The 26,003-nt window shown below is 44.2% G+C and overlaps 1 protein-coding gene across 1 annotated transcript in view; it reads right to left on the bottom strand.

Moving 5' to 3' along the window:
• The window catches only part of RAPGEF1 (Rap guanine nucleotide exchange factor 1), a 2,911,094-nt gene that overhangs the window by 1,358,261 nt on the left and 1,526,830 nt on the right, over positions 1 to 26,003 (bottom strand). The window contains exon 10 of the mRNA XM_044058589.1: positions 1,787 to 1,989. Coding sequence (XP_043914524.1) covers positions 1,787 to 1,989 — 203 coding nt within the window. The remainder of the gene's footprint in view (positions 1 to 1,786; positions 1,990 to 26,003) is intronic.

The following is a 26,003-nucleotide window of genomic DNA, read 5'->3' as shown; positions in this document are numbered from 1 at the left end:
ACAGCCATTCACGCGTGCCACCCACACACACAACAGTGAAATCAAGTCAAGTTGCGGAAAAACATTTTTTTAAAGGGCACCAGCAATGGTAGCAACAGAAATACCCAGAAGGGGTAAGAAGAAGAGAGAAAGGGGGAAGAAAATACCAACAATGGTACTTGAGAGATATCAAAGGTATGAGGGGAAGGGAGGGGCCTATACCAGCTATGGTAATTAAGAAATGCCAAACAGGTAAAAGACTGGTAAAAACAGCACTCACACATACAGACAGTCACTAATTAGGGAATAGAATATCAAACAACCAAGAAATATTAAAGGAAGAAATATATTGATAAAAATAAAGCACTTAGCTTGAGAGCACAGTCTGACGCACACTGAAACTCTACGCAGCAAAGAGATCCTAGGAGATGGGAAGACAGGCACTACGGGTAGCCTTAGCTCCAGAGTGCCTGGCTGGTGCGAGCTTCTTACAACAGCCAAGTCGGTTACGAGGATGGAACTGAGACCAAACAGTCAAGAATGAATGAAGATTAAAAACATCAAATCAATATATTTCATTTAATAATCAGCAGCAAAATAAATTCATTACAACCTAGCAGAATCTAAACTAGTTGTGAATTCCAAAATGCATTTTATTTTTTACTTTATTTGATTGCTTTTGTTGACTGGGAAATTCCATCTGGGTGGAAAAAATGCTTTTCAGAGGCTCTGGGAGAAAAGGTCCAAAAGACACAGAGACAGAAAGCAGCATACATACAGTGTAATGAATTGCCTGACCATACAATAATGACGAAAAAAAAAACAGTTTGAACATGCAATAAATAGTGAGAAAAACATTAACAGGATACATATGAATAGTCAATATTCAAACATATTATTATCACAATGCAGGCAATAAAATATGAAAAATCATTCAGAGGTAGATAAGAATGTGTGTTTACACTGCAAAGTTAAGACCCAATATTTTTTATAATAATAGCACAGTGGTAAAGTGAACTTTCATAACAATGCAAAGTTGAGGAGACTATGGCCAGTGGATGTGGCTAAGAAGACATAATAATGTAGGATAAGATACAAGATTACTGGCCAACAGGATACTATCACTACAGTATGAAGCCTCATTACCACCATTACTGTCATCCAAACTTCCTGCTGAACTCAAATAAGGGAATCCCTGTAAGGATTCAGGATTCCAGCATCAGAAGTTAAACCATTAACTTGGACATCAGTGCTTTCATTGTGGGGTAAAGCTGGGAATCAGAAGTCAGCATTAGAAAAAGACTAACTCATCCCTTTTTATGGCCTTCTGACCTGCCCAGCTTATATGGAGCTATTACCTATGCAAGAAACTGGATTGCTATTCTGCTCTGGACTTGTGAAAGGGTGATGAAAGTTTGGATTGCTATTCTGCTCAGGACATGTGAATGGGTGATGAATCAAAATATCACCACTTTCCATTTTTAGCACTTCCTGCGTTATCCATTCAGATAAAAGGCCAAATTGATCATGATACACTATGTAGTACACTCAAAATGCTGGACAGCAATAAGAATTCATATCTCCCCTGTGGCTTTTAGCAACCTGTTCCACACAGCATAAGCTGTGAAACCATTACCAACGAACATGAAAGCACAGTACATAAAGTCAGGTTGCACAGGCCTCACTCTGTCAGACGTCAACATAGTAAAGCACTACAACAATACAGACAAAAAAATATTATAACATGCACTCATTTACTGGAAGGGTCCATTTTTGTCATTTAGTTTCACACAGAGTATGCACTTACCAGCTGTCGCTGTTTTGGTGGAAGAGCTGGAGGTGGAGCGAGGTCTTGCCCTGAATCGGTGCTACTGAAGGAATCATGGATTCCGTAGACTTCCATGAGATGCTTGTTCTTCTGTTGGTAGATAAGTTCATTCTGTGGTGTCTGGTAGAACATGGATGGCTGAGGCTCGGAGTAATCCTCCACAAACTGCATGTACGTCTGAACTGAAAACACAAATATTTCATTACTGACTTTGTTACACTGTCCCAGCTACTACCTGTATTAGAGGAGAGAAATTATTTAATAACAACCGCAACAGAAAATGTATGACAGAAAGGCCCTTGAATAAAATGAAATGTAATGCATCAAGCACTAGGAAACCTTGGTTTCTGCTTTGCTAAGCATCACTCACCACCTGTCATGGTGCTCAGTAATGCAAAATGGGATGGAGCTGTTTCCAAAGTTATTCTAGTTCTTTCAGGCTGAAATAACCCTAGAAGGGCCAACTAACTGCCACAAACTGCACACAGAGCTGCAACACACTAGTAACCTCAAAAACATGGGAGTGGGGAAGGACAAATCAGTACCCACTTCAAGAAGCATTCAGGACAAGACAGATGCACTCCTGACATACTAGTCTATCTACAAACAGGAACTCTCTAAATGTATTTAGCTTCATCCTTTCCAGCAATCAACATTTTGCAAAAGATTCAGGAAGATACCACCATCAGAGATGTACGCACACCGTTTTTAACATACAATGTGAAACTATACATCTGTGCATACATTTGCCTACCAATCACTCCAATCAGTTACCCCCAAGCTAATTTTTTTTTTTTTTTCAGATCAAGGACATATGTGCTTCACTGTTAACAAAATGTAGAAATAAACATGCCTGACTTACAGGAAACCTCAATGAATGGATGCAAGACAGAAAATACAAAGGACATCTCTAATGGGTGTGGTATTAGTGATTCATCAACAAGGGTCTTCCTCATGGCTCAAATGACATGGTAGCATACCTCAAAAATCATTTATATGCATTTGTTTACCATTAAAGTCAGACTGGGCAAATGTAACTCTTTTTCAGCAGAGAACTTGTGAAGAACCTTCAGAAGTAAACTGCATGCAAATCAACATGACAACATAACAATATGGAACACATGGATAATAGAATAAAAGTTACAAACTAAATACACTGCAAATGTAGGATGAATTTACACTTTTGTAGGGAAATAAACTACCACACTGTATAAGGTACTGAAATGTTTGACAGTTTAGAGTAGCAGGGAACTGAATGCATTTTAGTTAAAAGTATTTACACTGCTCCAGGAGAAAATAATTCAGAGAAACAACAGCACTGTATTCAGTGCCTCAGCAGTACATACACAATACAATTAGAAGAAGCACTGAAGTCAGGCAGGCTATTCAGTAAAGGAACTCTACACAACATATACAAGAAAACAATATTAGAAAACCTACAAAAGTGAAAGGAATGCTGAAAGTCAGATGTAAAACAGCACAGTCGGATGTCACTGAAAAACTGTTTTAGTCCAGATTTAAATATACAAAGGTTACCTGAAATTCTTAATGGAGCTGGTCTGTTATTCCAAAGTTTCAGAATATAGTTTGAATATATGGCATTGCCCACTGTACTGTGTGATTTATGTGTTAGCACTAGTCAAACTTTAGAGGGTAGAGTATTGGTGAATACTGCTGAAGATGTTTTTTTTAAGTTTAGGACATGCTAGGTTTGTGCACAAAGTTGTGGGTTATAATTGACATGAGTATTGGTAAGACAAGATTTTTTTTTTTTTTTTTTTTAACAGCAATACAGTGACAGGAACTGAAAGGGGGACTGGCAACAAATTATGCTTTCTCTTCCATGTGAAAGTTGAATTTCACTTTTTTTTTCATGAATATAATTCCAAAAAGTTATGTTTGGGAGACTACATCAGTTTTAGCAATATTTGAGGTGTGACTTGGGAGTGAAAAGAAGTAGCCTTGCTTTTTTTAGGACTGAGCACGAGTTAAGAATAGTCCAGCCAGGACTCAACAGAAGTGAAGGATTCCTCAGTAAACTGCTGTAACTTGGTGTGGGTTTTGTGAATAACATACTGTATCAGGGTGACATGCTTTGTTGCAGTCCGCAGATTGTTTATGAAAATATAAGAGTAGATGTCCTAGTTTTGAACTCTGGAGTACTCTGACAAAGACAGAAAGAATAGAGAAGCAGCTGGTTTGCCATTTCACTCCGAGAGAGCTGTGAAACTCAGGAGTAGGGTAGACTGACGAAGACTTAAGCTACAGTTTTTTTTTTTTTGAGAAACCATGGTACAACTTTATATATGTCTAAAATAAGAAGACTAGACTGCCACTATTTCTGCTCTGATTAATGGTATTGAAAGGAAATTAGGGTTGCTGTAATACTGTGATTGAGATGGAAGCAATGCTGAGTATGTGAGAAGTTTAGTGAATGAGGTACTGAAACAGCTGTATATGAATACATTTTTCTAATGTTTTGGATGGTTTGTAAATGGCTACGGGTCAGTAGTTAGCAATGTTTTTGAGTGACCACCTTTGTGTTGGGGTACGACACACAACTTTTGTGAGTGCTGGTAACGGTATCATTCTACAGCAAAGAGGTTATAGTTTGAATGAAGTTTGCGTTGAACTTGGATACAGTGTCTTCAGACTGGTCATTCAGTGAGTGGCTTGGCTGAAAATAAATACCAGAGTCTGTAGGTTATTTAACAATATCCCAAAAGAACTTGTGGGTGTTCAAAATGGGTTATTTGAGGATTACTGTAGAAATTCTTTTTGTCTACTCTCTTATTTTTTTGAGATTTCCAAGTTGTTTAATTAGCAGGAGACTATGCTGTGTTTTCTGTTCTAGCTAAGTGTTTGCATACCTTGTTTCTTGTACTCCCTGTGTTCCTTAATATTTAAAGATAGCCAAGGAGATGGGTTTGTTTTGACTATCTTTACTCTAAGGCATTGCTAGCTTATTTAGTACTGCAGATAAAGTGAATGATCTTTACTTACCATAACACTAGATCCATGCAGTCTTCTATCTGCCTCAACCCATGTATGTGTATTTCACATCTGTCGCCGACTTCAAAGTCTTCAGCTCTGAAGCTCCTCCTCTTCTTTCATAACACCCTGCTTGCCCAATTCTCTGCACACTGAGTATGCCCCATCACAATTAAATATGAAATGTAGAAACAAGTCATTAACAGCGAAGATACAGACAGAGACCAGAGGGTTCCACATGACTGAAGGTCAGCCTGCAAGGGCCACCAGGGGCTACAACAAACAAGGACAATATGACTAGGGATGGCGGGGGGTTGAGATAGATAGGAGATAACACAGATCTAGCATTATAAGTACATAAATTTTGTATTCAATGTAGTCTTCTCTGATCATCTCAACCGACGGGACAGAATTCACAACCATACAATTGGATTATCAGGACAGAGCATTACACAATATGGTGGAGCTAAACGAAGACCTGGATCTGGAGTGAAATGTCTAGCTTACCACAGGAGACAAAGGTTTGAGACTTGGCCCACGTAGCTGCTGCACAAACCTCATCAAGGGAGGCATAGCTACAAAAGGTTGTAGAAGTACCAACTGCCCTAATTGAATGAGCCGTAGGTTAGGAGGAAAGATACCATTCGAAGAACAGACAAAGGAAATGTAAACAGGCAGCATATGTACAGGGTCACTTTAGATACCATTTTTCCAAGCTTAGCTTTAGAAAAGACACAAATAACTGATCAGACTTCCTGAGATGTTTAGTTCTATCCACATAAAATCACAGCTGCCTGCAGACATCTAAGCAATGAAGTATGCACTGTACTTCTGCTACTGAAACTAGGAAAGAAAATTGAAAGCTAGAGAGACTGGATTAAATTAGACTCTGAGGCCACCTCGGGAAGAAGGGAAGGATTTGCCATAAAGCAAATCTTCTTTGTGGAAAATGATATAGGGAGGCATAGTAGACAAGGCATGAAGTTCCAACACTCTTTTGAGGCAAATGTAACCAAAAAGAGCGTTTCCAAGAAAGGAATTTTAAAACATTATCAGCAGAAGGTTCAAAGGGAGCTCTCATCAGAATCTACAACACTAGAGAAAGACCTCAGGGCAGAACAGAATCCCTCCCCAGAGGTCTAAGTAAGAAAGTGTCTTTCAAAATCGTTTTGGAAAGTCTCAATGAAGCTAAGGAAAGCTAGCCCTGACCAATATGGTAATTAGATAGTCTCTAACTGAACCTTAACAGTGGAATAGCTAGATCTAGAATGAAAAAGATCAGTTAAAAAATTTTAGAACAGCATCCGAGGGATCTGAAAAGGGGTCTAGGGCTTTTGAAGAAACACAAAAGGAAAATATCTTCACTTGCTAAAGCATACCTTTCTTGTGGATGGTTTCTTATATGAAAGGATATGTACGGCACTCTGGGAAAGTTTGTGATAACTGTCAATCATTGGAACTGAAGGCACTAAGAAGTTAGTCTGAGGTCCTTCAGTTTCAGAAAAGGCTATCCTGACAGATGGGAAATCAGATCTGGGATTACATCCAGGACCTAAGGAGGATATCTAAGATGATGACACAGAAAGGGGAACCAGACTTATTTTAGCCAGAAGGGGCAATGAGTATCATTCTCACTCTGCAGCAAGCAGCTTTCTGCAAAAACATGACGATCAGTGGAGACGGGATAAGCATAAAGGAGACCAGAGAGCTAGACATGCAAAAGAGTATCCCTTGGCGACTGTCCATGCTGAGGAACTTTGCAAAAATGCTGCTGCATTTGGTATTGAACAGGATGAGAAAAGGACTGCAGCAAGGCAGGCTCTAGAGGCTAAAGATCTGAGCCATCACCAAAGCATTTAGAGACCACTCATGGGGTATTAGAAAGTGCATGTGGAGATTGTCAGCAAGTATGTTGGATGTCTCTGGAATGTGCTTTGCTATCAGACATCAGTGAGAGGACAACGACCATAGCCCACCAAATCCTCATAGTCTGTTGATACAGAAGATAGGAATTGTTTTTTCTCTGTTTATGTACCATACCACGGACATATCGTCTAATTATCACACCTCTGGGAACGTAGTCTTGGAAAGCCTGCAATACAAGGAGGACGGCATTCATTCCCAAAATATAGAGACCTTATTGAGTTTGTGTGGGATGGGCTCCACCATGCCAGGCTCTATCCAAGACAAAAGACTGATGAGTTGGGTCCAAGGGGTTACCATAAAAGATGTGGATGGGTCTGCAAAGAAGGTCTTAAGAAAAAATGACTGCTCCCAGGAAAGGGGCTTCAGTTGTCCACCCTCCACTGTTACATCAATTCAAGGAGACTATTCAAAGAAGGCATAATCATGGGGGTACTTTGAGGACCCTTCGTCATCAAGATCAGAATCTTCAGGTGAGGGACTCTTCTGAAGTCCAAGTGCTTCCTATTTCACTGGCTTTTCCTGTGCACATCCCAGAAGGGAATCTCCAGGGATGACCGAGACATTGCAGGGAATCCCCAGTCTGGGGCTCGTAGAAGCCAGTTTGTATTGGCTGCCCCAAGGACTGCTCATGAGAAAGAGAGAACTGAGATGGAGGACTGTGAAGGATCGGACACTAGTGCCAAGAACCCCATCCCAGAGTGAGACAGCATCCTATCTAAAACCTCAAATGCTGACACAGAGGCCAAACAACTGGAAAGGAATCCTCTTCAATCCTCGGATCTCACAGAGATGACCACTCCAGCCATAGACCCTGCCAGGTCTGAGGTCAAGACCAAAGCTGAGCTTTGCAGGCGAAGCACCCAAGGGTAAGGATGGACCCAAATATTTCACTGTTGACCCTGACTCTGGTCCCTCTGACCATTCAGTGCCAGGATGCTCTCTGCTCCAAAAGCAATAGATTCAAAACTATCTAGGCTGAAATCAGTATCAAAGACAACCATGTTGTCGAGCACCAACAAGAAAGCACACCACTGCTGTGTCAGATCCAACAGCACTGGAGCCAAACAGTAGCCTACAGGAGGAAGAGTATACAGCAGTGTCACACTTGACATAAAAGTACAGTTGTGTACACTTACCATAAAAGTACAGTTGTGTACACTTACCATAAATGTAGATGTTTGAGTGTATTCACTGTTGCAGTCATCACATTTGGGTTACATGCTTGCAGTCGGCCTGATTATCAAAGTCCTGGGTCCTGCGTCGGTTGCCGTCTCATCTTCCATGACATTAGGTAGTCAGGGGTATAAAGCATGCAGCCAACGCCACTACATCAGTTTTTCTTGCCCTAAATGTCAGGTGCCCCCCTAATGGGAAGCAATTAAATATAAAAAAAAATATATATATATATATATATATATATATATATACACACACACATATATATATACATATATATATACACACACACACATATATATATATATACACACACACACAAGGTTATACCTCCAACATAAAAGCAAATACACCAAAAAACATTTAAGCATGGTAGAGGAGAAAAGAGGTATATCCAAAAGAAGTCAGGGGGCTGGAGGGAGGGTAACCAGGACTGCAACAGTGAATTTACTCGAACATCTTCATTTATGGTAAGTGCACACAACTGTACTATGTTCTTCATGTTTCACTGTTGCAGTCATCACATTTGGGTAGATTCCCAAAGCTAAGGATGGGAGGAGGACTTTAGATAGCATTAGGACCAGCTATAAGGCCCTGCAAGATTGCAGTGGCAAAGCCTGCTCTGGATTTAGAGAAAATTAGCAAATGGTAATGTTTGGTGAAAGTATGTACAGATCTCCAGGTAACAGCTTCTAGATGTCCCTGGTAGGGTCACCTCTGAGGAAGGCTGTAGAGGTAGATGCAGCCCTGGCTGAATGTCGTCTAATCCCCTGTGGGATAGGTTTGACATGGTGCTTATAGCAAAAATGAATGCAATGGCCTATCCATTTAGAAATGGTTTGTTTTGAAACAGCCTTCACGTCTGCCCTTGCAGCAAATGCCACCAGCAGTTGTTCAGATTTCCTTTGAGGTGCAGTCCTGTCCAAGTAAAATATAAGTTGTCTATGCACATCTAAGGAGTGCAGTATCCATTCCCCTTTGTTCTGTGGATTAGAAAAGAAGGTTGGCAAATGAATGGACTGATTAAGAGCCACACTGGATACTACCTTGGGCATGAAGGAGGGATTGGTCCTGAGGAACACCCTGTCCGCATGAAAGATGATGAAAGGCTCCACTGACATAAGGGCCTGTAATTCAGATATCCTTCTTGCTGAAGTGATTGCTAAAATGAAGGCTGTTTTCCAAGAAAGTAATTTTAAATCTGCACTTGCAGCTGGCTCAAAAGGAGGGAGAGCGAGTTTTTCCAATACAAAGTTAAGGTCCCAGGCTGGAGTTGGAGCTCTCCTGGGCGGTCTTAAGTTTTTGGCCCCTCTGAGGAAAGTACAGTTGTGTACCTACCATAAATGTAGATGTTCGAGTGTATTCACTGTTGCAGTCATTACATTTGGGTTATCCTGCTGGCAGGCTACCCACAGTCGGCCTGAATTCCAAAGTCCTGGTCCGGCGTTGGTTGCTGTCGCCTCTTCCCTGACGTCAGTGCGCCAGGGGTATACAAGATGCAGCTGATGCCATTTTCTTCAGTTTTTCTAGCCCCAGATGTCAGGTGCCCCCAAAAGGGTAGGCTAAAAAACATTGCTTATAAAAAGCATGCACTAAAATAAACAATACCTTCATCTACAAGCAAATACATCACATAGGTTGTATAGAATAGAGAAGTACAGATAAGTCCCAGCAAAGAAAGGGGGATGGTGGGTGGGTAAAGTACAGTTTTGTACCTACCATAAATGTAGATGTCCGAACTGGATAGCATCTGCAGTCATAACAAATGGGTTGTCCTGTCGTCAGGCAGCCCTTCGGTCGGCCGGATTCCAAAGTCTGGGTCCGGCTTCGGCTGATGTCGCACTCCACCCGACGTCATCTCTGCTGGTCTTCGGGTATAAAGGCATCAGCCGACGCCATTTTCCTCAGTGTTTCTTGCCCCAGATGCCAATTGCCCTCTTGGGAAGCTCAATTTTGGATAAATGCCAATGTTTCCAAAATAGTATAAGGCAAACACAAAAAATAAGCATGTATGTACATATATACAAACAAATACACCATAAGAGACTCCCCCCCCAGCTAGCTATTAGGAGGGTAAAAACCCTAGGAGTACCACAGAGGGGAAGGAGGGAGGGTAATCCTGACTGCAGATGCTATCCAGTTCGGACATCTACATTTATGGTAGGTACAAAACTGTACTATGTCCTTCATGGATGCATCTGCAGTCATAACAAATGGGTAGAATACCATAGCCAAAACTAGGGGAGGAGGAATAAAAATTATGGTGTAGTTAGGATCCCTTGCAGTACAGCAGTGGCAAACCCTGCTCGGGATCTAGAATATAGAGGTAAATTATAATGCTTGGCAAATGTATGCACGGAGGTCCAAGTAGCCGCCTCAATAATGTCCTTGGTTGCCACTCCTCGAAAGAAAGCTGTGGTAGTGGCTGTAGCCCTTGTAGAATGAGGTCTTATGTTCTGTGGAATTGGTTTTCCATGGTGGGAGTAACAGAATCTTATGCAATTTCCTATCCATTTGGAGATTGTCTGTTTGGAAATTGCTTTTCCTTCCTTTCCTGTTGCATAGGCTACAAAAAGCTGGTCAGTTTTTCTGTTACTTTTGGTTCTGTCCAGGTAGTAGCGTAACTGTCTATGTACATCCAAGGTATGCAGCATTCTTTCACCCCTGTTTTGTGTATTGGGAAAGAAGGTAGGTAGGTGGATTGCCTGGTTTAAAGACACTCTGGATACCACCTTAGGCATAAATGTAGGATTAGTTCTCATGGACACCCTATCTTGATGGAAGATTAGGAAGGGTTGAACTGCCATTAAGGCCTGTAGTTCCGAAACCCTCCTTGCTGAAGTAATAGCCAGTAGGAAAGCAGTTTTCCATGACAGGTGTTGTAGATCTGCTGTTGCTGCTGGTTCAAACGGAGGGAGTGTCAACTTTTCTAGTACAAAGTTCAAGTCCCATGCTGGTAATGGTGGTTTCCTAGGAGGTTTTACATTCTTGATCCCTCTGAGGAACTGCCTGAGTAGAGGATGTGAAAAGACAGGAGGATCAAAGCTGTATTCTGCTGAAATAGCTGATGCGTGTATCTTAATGGAGGAATAGGACAGGCCTGTATGTAGAAGCTCTGCCAAGTACTCCAGAATGTTAGCAATATCTATGTTCGACACATCTTTTCCTCTTTCAGTACTCCAAATGACGAACCTTTTCCATTTTCCTGCATAGTTCCTTCTTGTTGAAGGTCTGCGGGCTTCAAGGATAATGTCTTTGACCCTTTGGGAAAGGTCTGGGTTAGTTGCTGCTATGTGATGTTCCAGGCAGTCAGTTGCAAGGTTTTTAGGTGTGGATGTATGATGTTGTAGTTGTTCTGAGTTAACATCAGAGGCATCAGGGGTATTGACCACATTTTCTCCCAAGACATGCTCCTCAGCAATTGGTACCAGTGTTGTCTTGGCCAGTTCGGAGCTATCAAAATTATCCTTGGACGTTCCTCTTTGATTTTCAGTAGTACCTTGTGCATCAAGGGAAGAGGTGGAAATGCATATGCTATCAGGCCTTTCCAGCCGAAGGATAGAGAGTCCACCTTCCATGCAAGTGGGTGGAATGTCCTTGTGCAGAATTTTTTGAGCTGGTGATTGAGTGGGGAAGCGAATAGATCTATTTGTGGCATTCCCCATTTCTTTGTGATGGCCTTGAAGATGTCCGGGTGTAGCATCCATTCGTGGGCATCCGAGGTGGTTCTGCTTAAAATGTCTGCTAGGGTGTTCTCTTTTCCCGGTACAAATATTGCCTGTAACTGGATGTTGTAGCTGAGAGCCAGATTCCAAAGGTCCAAAGTCATTCTGCATAGGGGGTATGAATGAGTGCCTCCCTGTTTGTTGATGTACCACATGACTGTGGTGTTGTCTGTCCTTATCATCAGATGGCCTTCTTTGAGGAATGGTCTGAATTTTTGGATTGCCAGTTTTACTGCCAGCATTTCTTTTTGGTTTATGTGTAGGTGCTGCTGGTCCTGAGTCCACAGTCCTTGTACGCATTTGTCCAGCATGTGCGCCCCCCATCCTAGATCTGAGGCGTCCGTTGTGATGGTTTGGCTCGCTCGAAAGTTGTGGAAGGGTAAGCCTGGGTTTGACTGGCATGCTTGAGCCCACCATAGGAACTCCTGTTTTAGGCATGGGATTAGTGGTATTTCTGTTTCTAAGCTGTGCCTGTGTTGAGACCCTAAATTCTTTAGGTACCACTGTAACTTTCTCATATGCAGTCTGGCATGTGGGACCAAGATTATGCATGATGCCATGAAGCCCAAGGCCTGCAGAACTTTTCTTGCTGTTAGTTTGTTCTGCTTTGTTAATGCCAAGAAGTAAAGAGGGAGCTCTTTTTGTTTTCCTGCAGTTAGGAATGCCATTTGCTTCACTGTGTCCAATTCTGCGCCCAAGAAAGTTCTTGTTTGGGATGGTATCAGCCTTGACTTTTGTAAATTGACTGTGTATCCCAGGGCTTGTAGCAAGTAAATGACCCTTTGTAAATCTGTTGTCAGCTTGCTTTTGTTGTCCGCTTGTAACAGGCAGTCGTCCAGGTATGGATAAATTTGGATTCCCTGTACTCTGCAGTGAGCGATTACTGATGCCAGGCATTTTGTGAATACTCTGGGCGCAGTAGATAAGCCAAAGGGCAATGCTGAGAATTGATAATGCTCTGATCCTGCAAGAAATCTGAGGTATCTTCTGCAATTTGGTCGAATGGGGACGTGCAGGTATGCCTCCTTGAGATCTAGAGTTACCAGCCAACACTCCTTGCCCAGCATGGGAAGAAGTTGCTGTAGGGTCAGCATTTTGAATTTTGGGACAATGATGTATGTGTTTAAGATGGACAGGTCGAGAATAGGTCTCCAGTTTTTCTCTTTTCTTGGCACTAGGAAGAGTCTGGAGTAGAATCCTTTGCCCTGTTCTGTTATTGGTACTCTTTCCACAGCTCTCATCTTTGTTAATTCCGCTAGCTGCTGCAGAGCTTCTATTTTTTTATTTGGAGGCAGGTTTGGCATTCCTCTTTTTATTGGTAAGGTGTGGAAGTGGAACCGGTAGCCTTGGTCTATGGTTTGTAAAATCCACTTGTCTTTTGTGATATAGTGCCAATTTTTCGAGAATAAGGCTAACTTTCCACCTAATGGTGCTGCTATTTGCTCCCTGGTAGGCGGAGTCAGAGCCAAGTCACTGTGACTGTCCTGTTGCAGTGGCAGTAGTTGTGTCTGTGCCTCGGTTATTGCCTTGCCACTGTCGTCCTCTGTAGGCACCTCCTCTGGATTGATTTCTGCCCCTAGAGCGTCTATTCCTGCCCCTTTGGGATCTTGTAGTGTCAGGAAAGGACCGATTTTTGGCAGGCCTTGTATAGGTGGTGATGAGTGTCTGGCACCCTGTAAAATCTATCTGGTTTGGCAGGGGCTGGAGGTAAAGAATCAGGTGCAGTGCAGACATCATTAAATGCATCGTCCACAACAGGCAGAACAGGAGGTATAGCTAAGGGCCTATGTTGTGGTAAGTGCAGAAAGGTCCTAAGCCTTTTTCTTGAATCTGAGAAATCTTGTCCCTGCCATTGGAATTGTTCTCTCATGGCATGTAAGGTTTCCCCAAAGGAGAATTCCTCTGGTGGAGAGGCAGCTGGAATGGATTCTTCAGCATCGGAATCTTCATAATTGGAAAAAGGAGCCTCTGGCTGGTCTGTAATGTCTGAGTCATCCGCAGAATCATCAGAGGACACAGGCTCGGGGGGCTCTGCTCTAGGTCTCTTTTCTGGGGGCTGAGAGGCCCTGTCTGGGTGAGATTGGGATCCCCTAATTAAGGATATTAAATCTTCTGCCAGAGTAAGCATTTGTGAACTAGAAGTGGGCCTGTATGAGGGGGGTTTAACAGGCACTGATTTAGCAGATTTAGCTGCTTTAGCCCTGGTAAAGGCCTTAATAGACATGGCTGCAGGAGGCCTAGCAGCACCACGTGCTGGGGTAGAGACATCCAAAGGGATGGTGTCTGATAAATCACTAGGAACCACAGTTGTAGGCAAAATTTCTGAGGCTGATTCAGGTAAGGTAGCAGGGGCCTCAGTAGTAGTCAAGGATGCGGCTGAAGATTGACCAGTTTTCTCGGTTTCGGCCGAAACCGAGACACTCGCGACTTGCTTAACCGTGGTTTCGCGAAACCGCGGACCGCGAGTGTCGGTCTTTTCTTTGCTTTTAACAATTTGGGTAGTCGGAGGATCCGATGGCATAATGTATGCAAAATCTGAGCCGAAAAACTGTTCAGCAAACTCCGACCGACGCCTAAGCGTTCGTCGGTTGAAGGAAGCACAGGCCGAACAGGCCGAACAGGCTGCTACGTCGTGGTCTGGGCCTAAGCAAGGCAAACAGTAAGAGTGGAAATCTTTATGAGGTATTTGTTTCCCACAAGTTAAACAGTTATTGACTTTTTCTGACATCGGCTGAGGCAATAGAGAGTCCCCAACGGGGTACTTAGCTTTTTAGAAGTCTTTGAAGTAGTATTCGGTAGTAGTAATCTCTGGATCTGACCGACCGGCACTTGCGAACAGCTTCTGCTTCGGGCGCCACGCGGCAAGAAAGACTGGGGAAAATGGCGTCGGCTGGTGCCTTTATACCCGAAGACCAGCAGAGATGACGTCGGGTGGAGTGCGACATCAGCCGAAGCCGGACCCAGACTTTGGAATCCGGCCGACCGAAGGGGCTGCCTGACGACAGGACAACCCATTTGTTATGACTGCAGATGCATCCATGAAGGACATCCTGGACTGCAACAGTGAATACACTCGAACATCTACATTTATGGTAGGTACACAACTGTACTATGTTCATTGTGTTTCACTGTTGCAGTCATTACACTTGGGTTGAATCCCAAAGCTGAGGTTGGGCGGCTGGGTCTAAATAAAATTAGGTGTGGCTATGAGGCCCTGCAGAACTGCAGTGGCAAAGCCTGCTCTGGATTTAGAGTAAAGTGGTAAGTGGTAGTGCTTGGTAAAAGTGTGCACGGAACTCCCAGTTGCAGCCTCCAAAATTTCCTTGGTTGGTACTCCTCTGAGAAAGGCTGCTGAGGTGGCTGCTACCCTGGTCGAATGTGGCCTAATGCCCTTAGGCACTGATTTGCCATGTTATGCATAGCAGAAACTAATGCAGTGTCCAATCCATTTTGAAATAGTCTGCTTTGAGATGGCCTTTCCTTGTGATCCTGCAGCATATGCCACTAAAAGTTGCTCAGTCTTTCTGAAAGCTTTAGTTTTGTCCAAGTAGAAGCGTAGCTGTCTGTGTATGTCCAAAGAATGCAGAAGTCTCTCCCCTTTATTCTGGGGATTTGGATAAAAAGTAGGCAAATGAATGTTTTGATTAAGAGCCAAACTGGATACTACCTTTGGCATAAGTGTTGGGTTTGTCCTTAGAGAAACCCTGTCCGGATGGAAAATGATAAAAGGTTCCACTTCCATTAATGCCTGTAGCTCTGAGACTCTTCTTGCTGAAGTTATTGCTAGGAGCAGAGCTGTTTTCCATGAAAAGAATGTTATCTTGGCTATATTGGCTGGCTCAAAAGGAGGCAGTGTGAGCTTTTCCAAGACAAAATTGAGGTCCCATGTAGGTAACGGTGCTCTCCTTGGGGGTCTTATGTTTTAGGCCCCTCTGAGGTACTGCCTTAGCAGTGGATGTGAAAAAATAGGTGGTTCAGTATTGTAATGAGCTGATATGGCAGAGGCATGGATCTTAATTGATGAGAAGGATAGGCCTTTGTCCAACATCTCAGTTAAGTATTGTAAAATCTGAGGAATATTTGGTACAAGCATGTCAATTCCTTGTGCCTGGTTCCAAGCACAGAATCTCTTCCACTTTTCTGCATATGATTTTCTGGTGCTGGGCCTCCTGGCCTCCAGAATAACATCCATAACTGCTCTGGAGAGAGGTGTGTTCTGAATGGTTATGGCCATGCAGCCAGATTTAGGGTTTTGAGTTGGCTGTGCAGTATCTGATTTTTCTGTTGGGTCAGTAAATGAGGAATTAGAGGCAATGTCCAGGCTGGGCAGTGAGACAAGCTCTTTAGGATTGGGTACCAGTGCTGGCGTGGCCAGTCTGGGGCAATCAGGATCATTTTTGGCTTCTCTTGTCTGACCTTTAGGAGTACCTTGGGGAGGAGAGGTAGTGGAGGAAAGGCATACACTGTAAGGTTTTTCCAGCTGAATGATAGAGCATCCACTTTCCATGCTAGCTTGTGATAAGTCCTTGTGCAGAATCTGTGTAGTTGGCAGTTGTGAGGGGAGGCAAATAGATCTATGTCTGGGCGTCCCCATTTCCTTGTTATTACGCTGAAGATTTGTGGATCTAGTTTCCACTCGTGAGGATCCATGAGGTTTCTGCTTAGTTCGTCTGCCAGAGTATTTGTCTTTCCTGGCAGGAATTGAGCTTGCAGGTGTACTTGATAAGTCAGTGCTGTGTTCCACAAAATCATGGCTTGTCTGCAGAGGGGGTAGGAATGCGTGCCTCCCTGCTTGTTTATGTACCACATGACTGTAAGTATTGTCCGTCTTTATCAGCAGTTGTCCTGGATGAAGGAGATCCTTGATGGCTGTCAGGGCATTCTGTACAGCTAGCATCTCTTTTTGATTGATATGAAGATTCATTTGGCTTGTGGGCCATGTGCCCTGAATACATTTTCCTGCCATGTGGGCCCCCCAGGCATAATCTGACGCATCTGTTATTGTCTGCCTGGCAGTGGGTAAAGTGAAAGGCTGTCCCTTGTTGAGGTGACAGGCCTAAGCCCACCATTGAAACTCCTGTTGGAGGCAGGGAATGAGTGCAATTGATTTTTCCAGGCTGTGGCAATACTGAGTCCAAACACTTTTTAGATACCATTGTAGTTTCCTCATATGCAGTCTTGCATATGGAATTAACAGATTGCAGGATGCCATGAAGCCCAAAGCCTGTAGACTTTTTCTTGCAGATAACTGGGTTTTTGTTGCCAACATTTTGAAGTAAGAAGTCAGATGTCTTTGTTTGTCTGGCGTGAGATAAGCCACCTGGGCAGTTTTATTTAAGCTTGCACCCAGGAATATTATCTCTTGAGAGGGTACTAGTTTTGATTTCTTTTCGTTTACTGGGTACCCTAGGCAAATTAGTAATCTTTTTACAAATGCCAGATGCTTTAGTAGAATGTCCTTGCTCTCTGCTTGAATAAGGCAGTCGTCCAAGTAGGGATATATTTGAATTCCTCTTTGTCTGCAAAAAGCAATTACTGGTGCCAGGTGTTTTGTGAAGACCCTGGGCGCAGTAGATAAGCCAAAGGGCAGTGCAGAGAATTGGTAGTGCATAGCTATGAATCTGAGGTATCTTCTGCAAGATTGTCTGATTGGGACATGCAGGTATGCCTCTTTTAGGTCCAAAGTTACAAGCCAAGCCTTCTTGCCCAGCATGGGCAAAAGCTGCTGCAGAGTCAACATTTTCAATTTTGGAATGTCCAGAAAAGTGTTTAAAATAGACAGGTCCAGAATTGGTCTCCAGGCTTTGTCCTTTCTGGGTACCAGGAAAAGTCGTGAGTAAAATCCTTGTCCCTGCTCCTGTAGTGGTACTCGCTGAATGGCCCCCATGTCCATGAGGGATGAAACTTGCTTTTGTGCTTCTGCCCATTGATTGTGTGGCAGGTCTGGCATGCCTCTTGCCTTTGGCAGGGTGTGAAAGTGGAACCTGTAGCCCTGAGACATTATATTCAAGACCCATTTGTCCTGGGTGATCATGTGTCAGTTTTGGGAAAAAAGTGCCAGTTTTCCCCCTAAGGGAGCTTGTAAAAGGTAAGTGCTTGGTACTGGTAGAGGAAAGTCATTGGGACTGTTTCCTGTAAGGTTGAGATTTGTCTTCTCCACTTTTGGAGGTAGGAGCACCCCATTGCTTAGGCCTGTATGAGCCTTGGGGCTGTGATCGTGATCTGCCTCTACGGTGTCTGTAACTGCCTCTTTGTGGCCTGTCTGACACTGGAAAGGACCAACTTTTTGAAAGCCAGTTCCTGCTAAATCTAGGTGGCTGTACCTGTAAAAAACCTTAACTGTCTGCATAGATTTCGCTTTATCCTCCATTTTCTTCAGCACCTCTTCTGCCTTAACACCAAACAAAGTATCATGCCGTAATGGAGCATCTAATAATTTTGCTTCAACATGATCAGGCAGATTCTGTTCTTTTAACCACGCATGCCTCCTAATCACAGAACCAGTTACAGCGGCCCTACAAGAGGCCTCCAAAGAATCAAAACCACATTGCAAAGTATGTTTCCCACTTGTTCAGCTGCATGCAATAAGTCCTGTATTTCCTTGTTTTCAGGACATTCAGAGTTAGTCAACATTTTCTGTTTTAGTACTGACATTAGGTATTGCTGATATTTAAGCATATGAAATTGACAATTTAAGGCCCTTACAGCCAAAGTAGCAGAAGTGTAAACCTTTTTCCCCCCATCTGTCCAGTGCCCTTGAATCCCTATCAGAGGGGACATGGTTTTTAGCAGTGGAAGCTTTGACTCCCTTAGGACCCTGAGATATGGTTTCTGAGTCAGCAGCAGGGTTTTTATAAAGAAATTTATGGGAATCTGGGACCCTGTAGTATCTGTCTGGCTTAACCAGTGCAGGGGGCATAGAGTCTAGAGACAGTCCGGACTCTGAAAAAACATCATCTACAATGTCCAGAACAGGGGGAATAGCAAGGGGCCTTTACTGAGGAAGTAAAAGAAAATCTCTGAGCCTTTTCTCAGATTGAGTAATCCTGGCTCTCCCAATGAAAGTGCTCCCTCATGGTATGCAGGGTTTCCCCAAAGGAGAAATCTTCTGGAGGAGAAGCTGAAGGAATGGATTCTTCAGCATCAGAATCCTCATAGGGAGGAAGAGAGTATTCCTGATCAGAGGAAGAATCAGAGGAAATGGAAACCTGATCTGAAGATTCATATTCTGTCTCTTGCCTAGGCCTCTTATCAGGAGGGGATGGGAATCCCTGATCAAAGTAATAAGGTCTTCGGCCATTTTGAGCATTTGTTTTTTAGGCATGGAAGCCTGTCCTGGAGAATGCTGTACTTGTTTCTTTGTCTTTAGAGCTGCTTTAGTCTTTGGCTTGGAAGCTGAAGATGGCTTTACATATAACTGAGTTGGTCTGAAAACACCCTCAGAAGCCGATGCCTGCACAGCAGCTCCGGACCCATCTGAGGGAATAGTTTCCGAGGATCCAATACCTTGAGTTTCCAGAGGCCCAGTCGGCTCCACGTGGGAGTCGGAAGCGGCCTGTGGCTCTGAGGTAGCGGGCATCAGGGGCTGCGAAAGCGCCACACTGAGAACCGGCGAACAGACGACAAGCTTAGCGGAAGCCTCATAGTTGGTTTTGGACCTCGGATGCCTGCCCTTGTCTTTATCCTTGCGTTTTTTAGAAATTCCGGTTGTCGGTTGCTCCGACAGCATAGTATAATTGAATCTTCGGCCGAAGTAACGAAGTAATGAAAGGCAAAATCATACCAATGCTTTATAGTGCATTGGTTAAATCTAGCACAAAACTGACAACAAGCAACATCGTGGTCAGGGCCTAGGCAAGGAATACAGTAAGAGTGAAACTCCTTATGAGGTATATTTGCTTCCCACAAGAAATACAATTGTTAACTTTTTCTGACATCGGTCTGGAGCAAGAAAAAAGTTTCCCCAACGGGGTACTTAGCTTTAATGAAGACTTCAGATCTGAAATTCAAATTCGAAAATCTCAGGAGTCGGCCGACCGGCACTTGCGAGCTGCTTTTGCTTCGGGCACCGCGCGGCAAGAAAGACTGGTGAAAATGGCGTCGGCTGCATCTTTTATACCCCTGGTGCACTGAAGTCAGGGAAGAGGCGACAGCAACCGACGCTGGACCAGGACTTTGGAATCCAGGGCGACTGCGGGTAGCCTGCCAGCAGGATAACCCAAGAGTAATGACTGCAACAGTGAAACATGATGAACATCCCCTACTGAGAAGCAATCTTGATGGTGAAAGAGGGAGCACTTTTCCATTTGGACATGTACAATGTTCTGGTGGTGGGTTTCTTGGCTTCCTGTAGAACCCAAAGCACATCCTTGGAAAAGAGATGCTTAAAAGGTATCAAAACCCTATCACCCACAGTGTCAGTTGAAGAGTGGACAGGTGAGGATAGATAAGAGTCCTCTTGTCTTGTGTGAGAAGGTTCACCCAAGTAAGGTAGCTTGTGGTGACTGCCCCTGGTCAGTGGGAGAACCACTGCAGTCTGGGCCACAAGGGTCACCAAAAAGATTTTGGGAAAGCCCTGCCTAGTCTTGTGCAGAACTCTTGGTAGCAAAGGAAGGAGAGGAAAGGCATACAGAAATATTCCCTTCCAAGGAAAAGAAAGGGTGCCCACTTTCCAATCCAGAGGACTTGGTACTCTCGAACAGAATACAGGAAATTGTCTGTTCAAATGGGAGGCAAAAAGATCTACCTGAGGAATACTGCACTGATGCACTATGTCCAGAAACACATCTCTGTGAAGCCTCTATTCATAAGCCTGTGTTCTGGACCTGTTCAGAGAGTCTGCCACTAGATGGTGCTCTGAAGGAATGTAAACTGCCTGGAGTCATCTGATAACTGACAGCTAGATCTGAGGCCTGGAGAGCTAGACTGCAAAGCCTTGCACCCCCCTCCGCTTGTTGATATACCACATCACAGTGGTACTGTCCGTGAATATTTTCAGGGAGCCGGGGAGAAAAATGGAATGACAGGCCTGTACAGCCAGAAGCATAGCCCTCACCTCTTTTACTTTGATATGATCTGACCTCTAATGAAGAGGCCAGAGACCCTGAACTTTCAGACAGCCACAAGAAGCACTCCACCTCAGGTCTGAAGAATCTATGAAAAGTTCCTGGGAAGGAAAGTACTTACCATAAATCTAGATGTAAATCCCACAAGTCAGGACTGGAACAGTGAATTTACTCGAACATCTAAATTTATAAATTTAGATGTTTGAGTAAATTCATTGTTCCAGTCCTGACTTGTGGGATTTCCTGCTGTGAACGCCCTTGGTTGGCCTGTCTACCAGAGAAAATTCTTTCCTCCTCCTAAGGCTAGCGGATGCCCTAACCAATGTCAGTACATGGGTATATAGGGAGTGAACCTACACCATGAAATTATTTTTTTCTTGTCCCAACAGGTAGGAGCCCCAAGCGAGCAGTAAGGAACTGAGGAAGAGAACCCCTAGAGGAAGAGGGGCCAAAGGGGTTCCCTCGGCTATAAAAGAAGCTATTAGTAAACCACCTAGAAGGCTAAGGGGCGAAGGAGGGAGGGAAAGAAGACTGCAACAGTGAATACCCTCGACCATCTACATTTATGCTAAGTGTACACAACTGTACTATGTTCTTTGTGTTTCACTGCTGCAGTCCTGACTTATGGCAAGATTCCCAAAGCTGAAAAGAGGGAGGAGACAGGGAGAGGATGGGCAGTGGCAAATCCTGCTCTGGACGTAGAAATGACTGCTGGGTGTTAGCATTTGGTGAAGGTATGCACAGATGACCAGGTGGCAGCTTCCAGGATGCCCTTAGTAGGGACCCCTTTCAAGAAGGCAGCAGAGGTTGCAGTAGCCCTAGTACAGTGTGACCTGATAGCCTCAGGAGATTTTTTGCCATGATGGCTGTAACAAAGAGAGATACAGTGGGAGATCCATTTTGAGATGGTCTGTTTAGAAACTGGTTTTCCCTCAGAGCCAGGGGCAAAGGTTACAAAAAGCTGGCTAGATTTTCTCAAGGCTCTTGTTCTGTCAAGACAGTAGCGGAGCTGCCTATGCACATCCAAAGAATGAAGTATTCTTTCCCCTTTGTTCTGGGGGTTGGGAAAGAATGTAGGTAGGTGAATGGCTTGAATTAGAGAAGTGTCAGTGGCCACCATAGGCACGAAGGAAGGGTTAGTTCTGAGGGAAACCCTGTCTGGGGGGAAGATTAGGAATAGTTCCACCGCCACGACAACTGCAGTTCAGAGACTTCCTGGCTGAGGTAATAGTCAGCAGCAGGGCAGTTTTCCCCAAGTTAGAAAATTCAGCTGAGCAGAGGCTGTAGGTTTGAAAGCAGGCAATGTCAATTTCTACAGAACTAAGTTATGGCACCATGGACGGGTAGGTTGCCTCCTGGGCAGTCTGATGTGGATGACTCCCCTAAGAAATTGTCTTAACAGGGAAGGGAAAAGACAGGAGGAAGAGCATATATATGGGCTGAAATGGCAGAGGCATGAATTTTAATTGAGGAGAAGGAAAGGCCTTTATCAACCAGACAGGTAGGTAATCTAGAATGCTATCAATCTGTGCTGAGTCAGGATTGTGGTGCTACTGCTGGTACCAGACAGAAATTTGTTTACACTTAACTGAGTATGATTTCCTAGTGCTAGGCCTTCTACATTTCTTGATAATGTCCTGAACCTGTTTGCATAGGGTAAGCTCATTCCTGGATGCTGTGGAATTATCCAAGCTGAAAGGCTGAATGTCTGCAGGCTGGGGTGCACAATCCTTCCCTTGTCCTGAGTGAGAAGGTCGACTCTCTGAGGCAACATCCATTGACTCTGATTGGTTAGTTTGAGAAGCAGAGGATACCAGTGGGCCAGTCTGGGGCCATCAGTATTGCCCTTGGGCCCTCCTTCCTTATCTTTAGAAGCACTTGAGGTAATAGGGGCAAGGGGTGCAATACATAAATGAAGAGAAGAGCCCAAAGGAAGGAGAAAGCATCTCTTCTCCAGGCTGATTTCTATTTGATCCTGGAACAGAACCTTTCCAGTCAAACATTTTTCTTGACAGTGAAGAGATTTACCTGTGGGACTCCCCATTTTCTGGATCATGCTAAGAAATATTTCCGGATGCAGATGACATTCGTGGGGGTCCATAACATTTCTGCTTAAGTGATCTGCTAGAGTATTTTGACCCCCTGGAAGGTATGTCCCAGGAGGTACAACCCCAGAGTGTAAGCAGTTTCCCAAACTTGCATCGCTAGGCAGCATAGAGGCTAAGAGTGGGTGCCCCCTGCCTTTTTATGTACTTCATAACTGTGGTGTTGTCTGTTTTGACTAACAGGACCCCTGGTTCCCATTTTTTCTTGAAAGCTATCAGGCCTTTTTGCACTGCCATAAGCTCTTTCCAGTTTATGTGCCTATCCTTGAACTGAACTACTGACTTTCCTTGGGTTTGGGGGTGTTGAAAATGAGCCACCCAGGCTGTCTCTGGGGCATCTGTGGTGAGAGACTGAACCTTGGGAGTGAATCTGAATAGAAGGCCCCGATTTTGGGTACATGCCTGTATTCACCATGCAAACTCCTCTTTGACAGGGATTGACAGTGCTGGCACCATATATTTTTGAGATACCACTGGAGTTTCCTCATGTGCAGCCTTGCCATGGAAACCATGGAGATACAATATGCCATGTATCCTAGTGCTCGGAGAAACCCCCTGGCTGAGATGCATCGTTTCTGCTGGATACTTTAAATGTAGTGGGTCAAAAAGTACACTTTGCCTAGGGGGAAGGAAGTTTTTTTTGAAGTGAGGAGTCCAGGACTTCCCAGGAAAACTATCCTGTTGGTTGGAACAGTGCTGGATTTTTGCAGATTTATCATGAAGCCCAGGGAGGACAGGAGGTACACTGGGTAAACTTCAGATCCTTGTGAAGTCTTGATAGATTTGTGGCCTGTATCAGGCAATTGTCCAGGTAGGGGAATAGCTGGACCCCTTTGGTCCTGTAGAAGGCAACTGCAGGGCTTAAACACTTGGTGCAAACCCCTGGAGCAGTAGACAAGCCAAAGGGCAGTGCTGAAAATTGACAGTGACTGGAACCTGCTCTGAAGTGGAGAAAGCTTCTGTGTGATTCCAGAATAGGGATGTGCCGGTAGGCATCTTTTAGATCCAGAAAAAACATAAAGGCCCATGGGGCTACCATGGCCAAAAGTTTTTAAAGGGTCAACATTTTGAATTCTGGAACCAGGAGAAGTTGATTGAGGTTGGACAGGTCTAAGATAGGACACCAAGAGCCTTCTTTTCTGGGAACCAGGAACAGCCTGGAGTACTTTGCCTTTTGATGTTCTCTTGCCTGGAAGTTTCTGAGGTTTCCTGCATGGGTCTCTGCAGTTATTGGCGCTGCCTAGGAGTCCTTTCCTGCTGGCCTTTCCTCTGCCTGCCTCTAGGTTGGGAGCGAAAGGACCAGTGTTTAATGGGAAGTTCCCACTAAACCTAGGAGGCTGAACTTGGAGGAAGCCTTTCACAGTCTGCATAGAGACTTAACTTTGTCCTCCATCTTTTTAAGAACAGTCTCAGCCTTAGGTCCAAGGAGGAATTCATTCTCAAGGAGAGCATTAAGAAGGTTAGATTTAACATAGTCAGACAGAGATTGTTCCTTTAAGCCACGCATGCTTTCTAATAACTGAGCCAGTGGCAAGCTGTCTGGTTAGAAGCCTTGACAACATCATAGCCACAGTGTTAAGGAATGCCTTGCTACCTGAGAAATGGAGTGGAAGAGATCCAAAAGCTCTTTATAAAGGTTTTTATCCTCCAGTTAAGAGACCTTTTGTTTAAGTTGACCCAGAATGGTTTGCTGATATTTAATCATGTGAAACTGACAGTTGAGAGCCCTCACAGTAAGAGTGGCTGATGTCTATACCTTTTTCCCAACTCTATCAAGGGCTCTGCATTCTTTATCTGCAGGTAAAGGGTTTCTAGAGGAACTGGCACTAGCCCCTTTGGGTCCTGGGGTGACCACCTCTGGATCAGTAGATGGATTTTTGAAAAGGCATTTATGGGAATTCTTTACCCTATAAAACCTGTCTGATTTACAAGGGGCTGGGGGAAGAGAGTCATGATTCAAGGAGGAATCCTGGAAGACATCCTCAACCACCTCTAAAATAGGTGGAACAACAAGAAGTTTCTATTCTGGCAGATGCAGGGACTCCCCAACTCTCTTTTTTGACTGAGGGTAATCCTGTGCTGCCACTAGAAATGTCCTCTCATAGCATGCAGTCTGTCTCCAAAGGTGATATTCTCTGGGGGAGAGGCAGAGGCCAGGTTCACCTCTGAATTTGAATCCTCAAAAGAAGTGAGGGAGAGTCCTTCTTGAGAACCAGATCTCTCTAAGTCCGAATCTTCCTCAGATTCAAAAGGATCTGGGAAAGCTTCAGGATGCCTTTTCCTTTTTCCTGGGGAGGCATATCTGGGTGCTTGTCTAGACCTAACTATGGAGGTCATGTCTTCAACTAGGCTAAGTCCTGTTGGTATTCCTGAGAAAGGCAGCTGGTAGGCCTAGAGGAAGGACCTGCACCAGTACTTCTTTTGGGCATCACTTTGGCCTTAGACTTATAGACATCCAACATACTGATGCCCATCTCTCTGGAAGAAAATGAGCCAGTGTAAGTCACAAAGGAACGTCACTGGGAAGACGGCGCTCTTTGGAAGCTGAGGACTGGAGAGCAGCCCCAGACCCAACCAATGAGCTGAAAGCAAGGGCCTGTGCAGAAGTAGAGTGACCCGACGGCATATTGGACTCCGAATGCATCTCTACAGAGGCCTACGCCACCACCTCAAACACAGACGGGAGGCTGCAAAAGCAGCTTGCCTTCAGTAACCACAAGCTAAGGTGAGAGGTGAAGAATAGTTGTCGTCCGAGGGCCTAAGCTTGGGTCTCTTATCTTTTTCTCTCTTATGCCCAAGCTGGTCAACCTCTGAATGACTATCGGATGCCATCAGATGCTGATGGGAAGATTCAAGACTAAGGAATCTAAAATCTTGGCCATACTTCTAATCGTTCTAAAGTTAAAGCGAGCACAAAAGCAGCAACTAGGGACATTGTGATCCTAGCCTAAGCAGGTGACACAAGGTGAGTGGATGTCTGTGTGGGATTTGCTTACCACAGCAGAGAACTATTTACCTTATCTGACAAAGCAAAAGAAGGGAGTTCCCCAACAGGGTACTTCTCTTTCCAACAACTTCTCTCTGGTGCGGACCTGGATGAAAAGACTGATTTCATGATGTAGGCTGGCTCCCTATACACCCAAGCATACTGAGGTTGGTTAGGGTATCTGCCAGCCTTAGGAGAATGAAGGAATTGTCCCTGGTAGTT

Source organism: Protopterus annectens, chromosome 16.part0, assembly GCF_019279795.1.
Source record: "Protopterus annectens isolate FY-2018-M chromosome 16.part0, PAN1.0, whole genome shotgun sequence".
In the NCBI taxonomy this organism is placed as follows: Eukaryota; Metazoa; Chordata; order Ceratodontiformes; family Protopteridae; genus Protopterus; species Protopterus annectens.
Note: the sequence above shows the minus strand (reverse complement) of the source record. Positions and strands in the feature narration are given on the sequence as shown.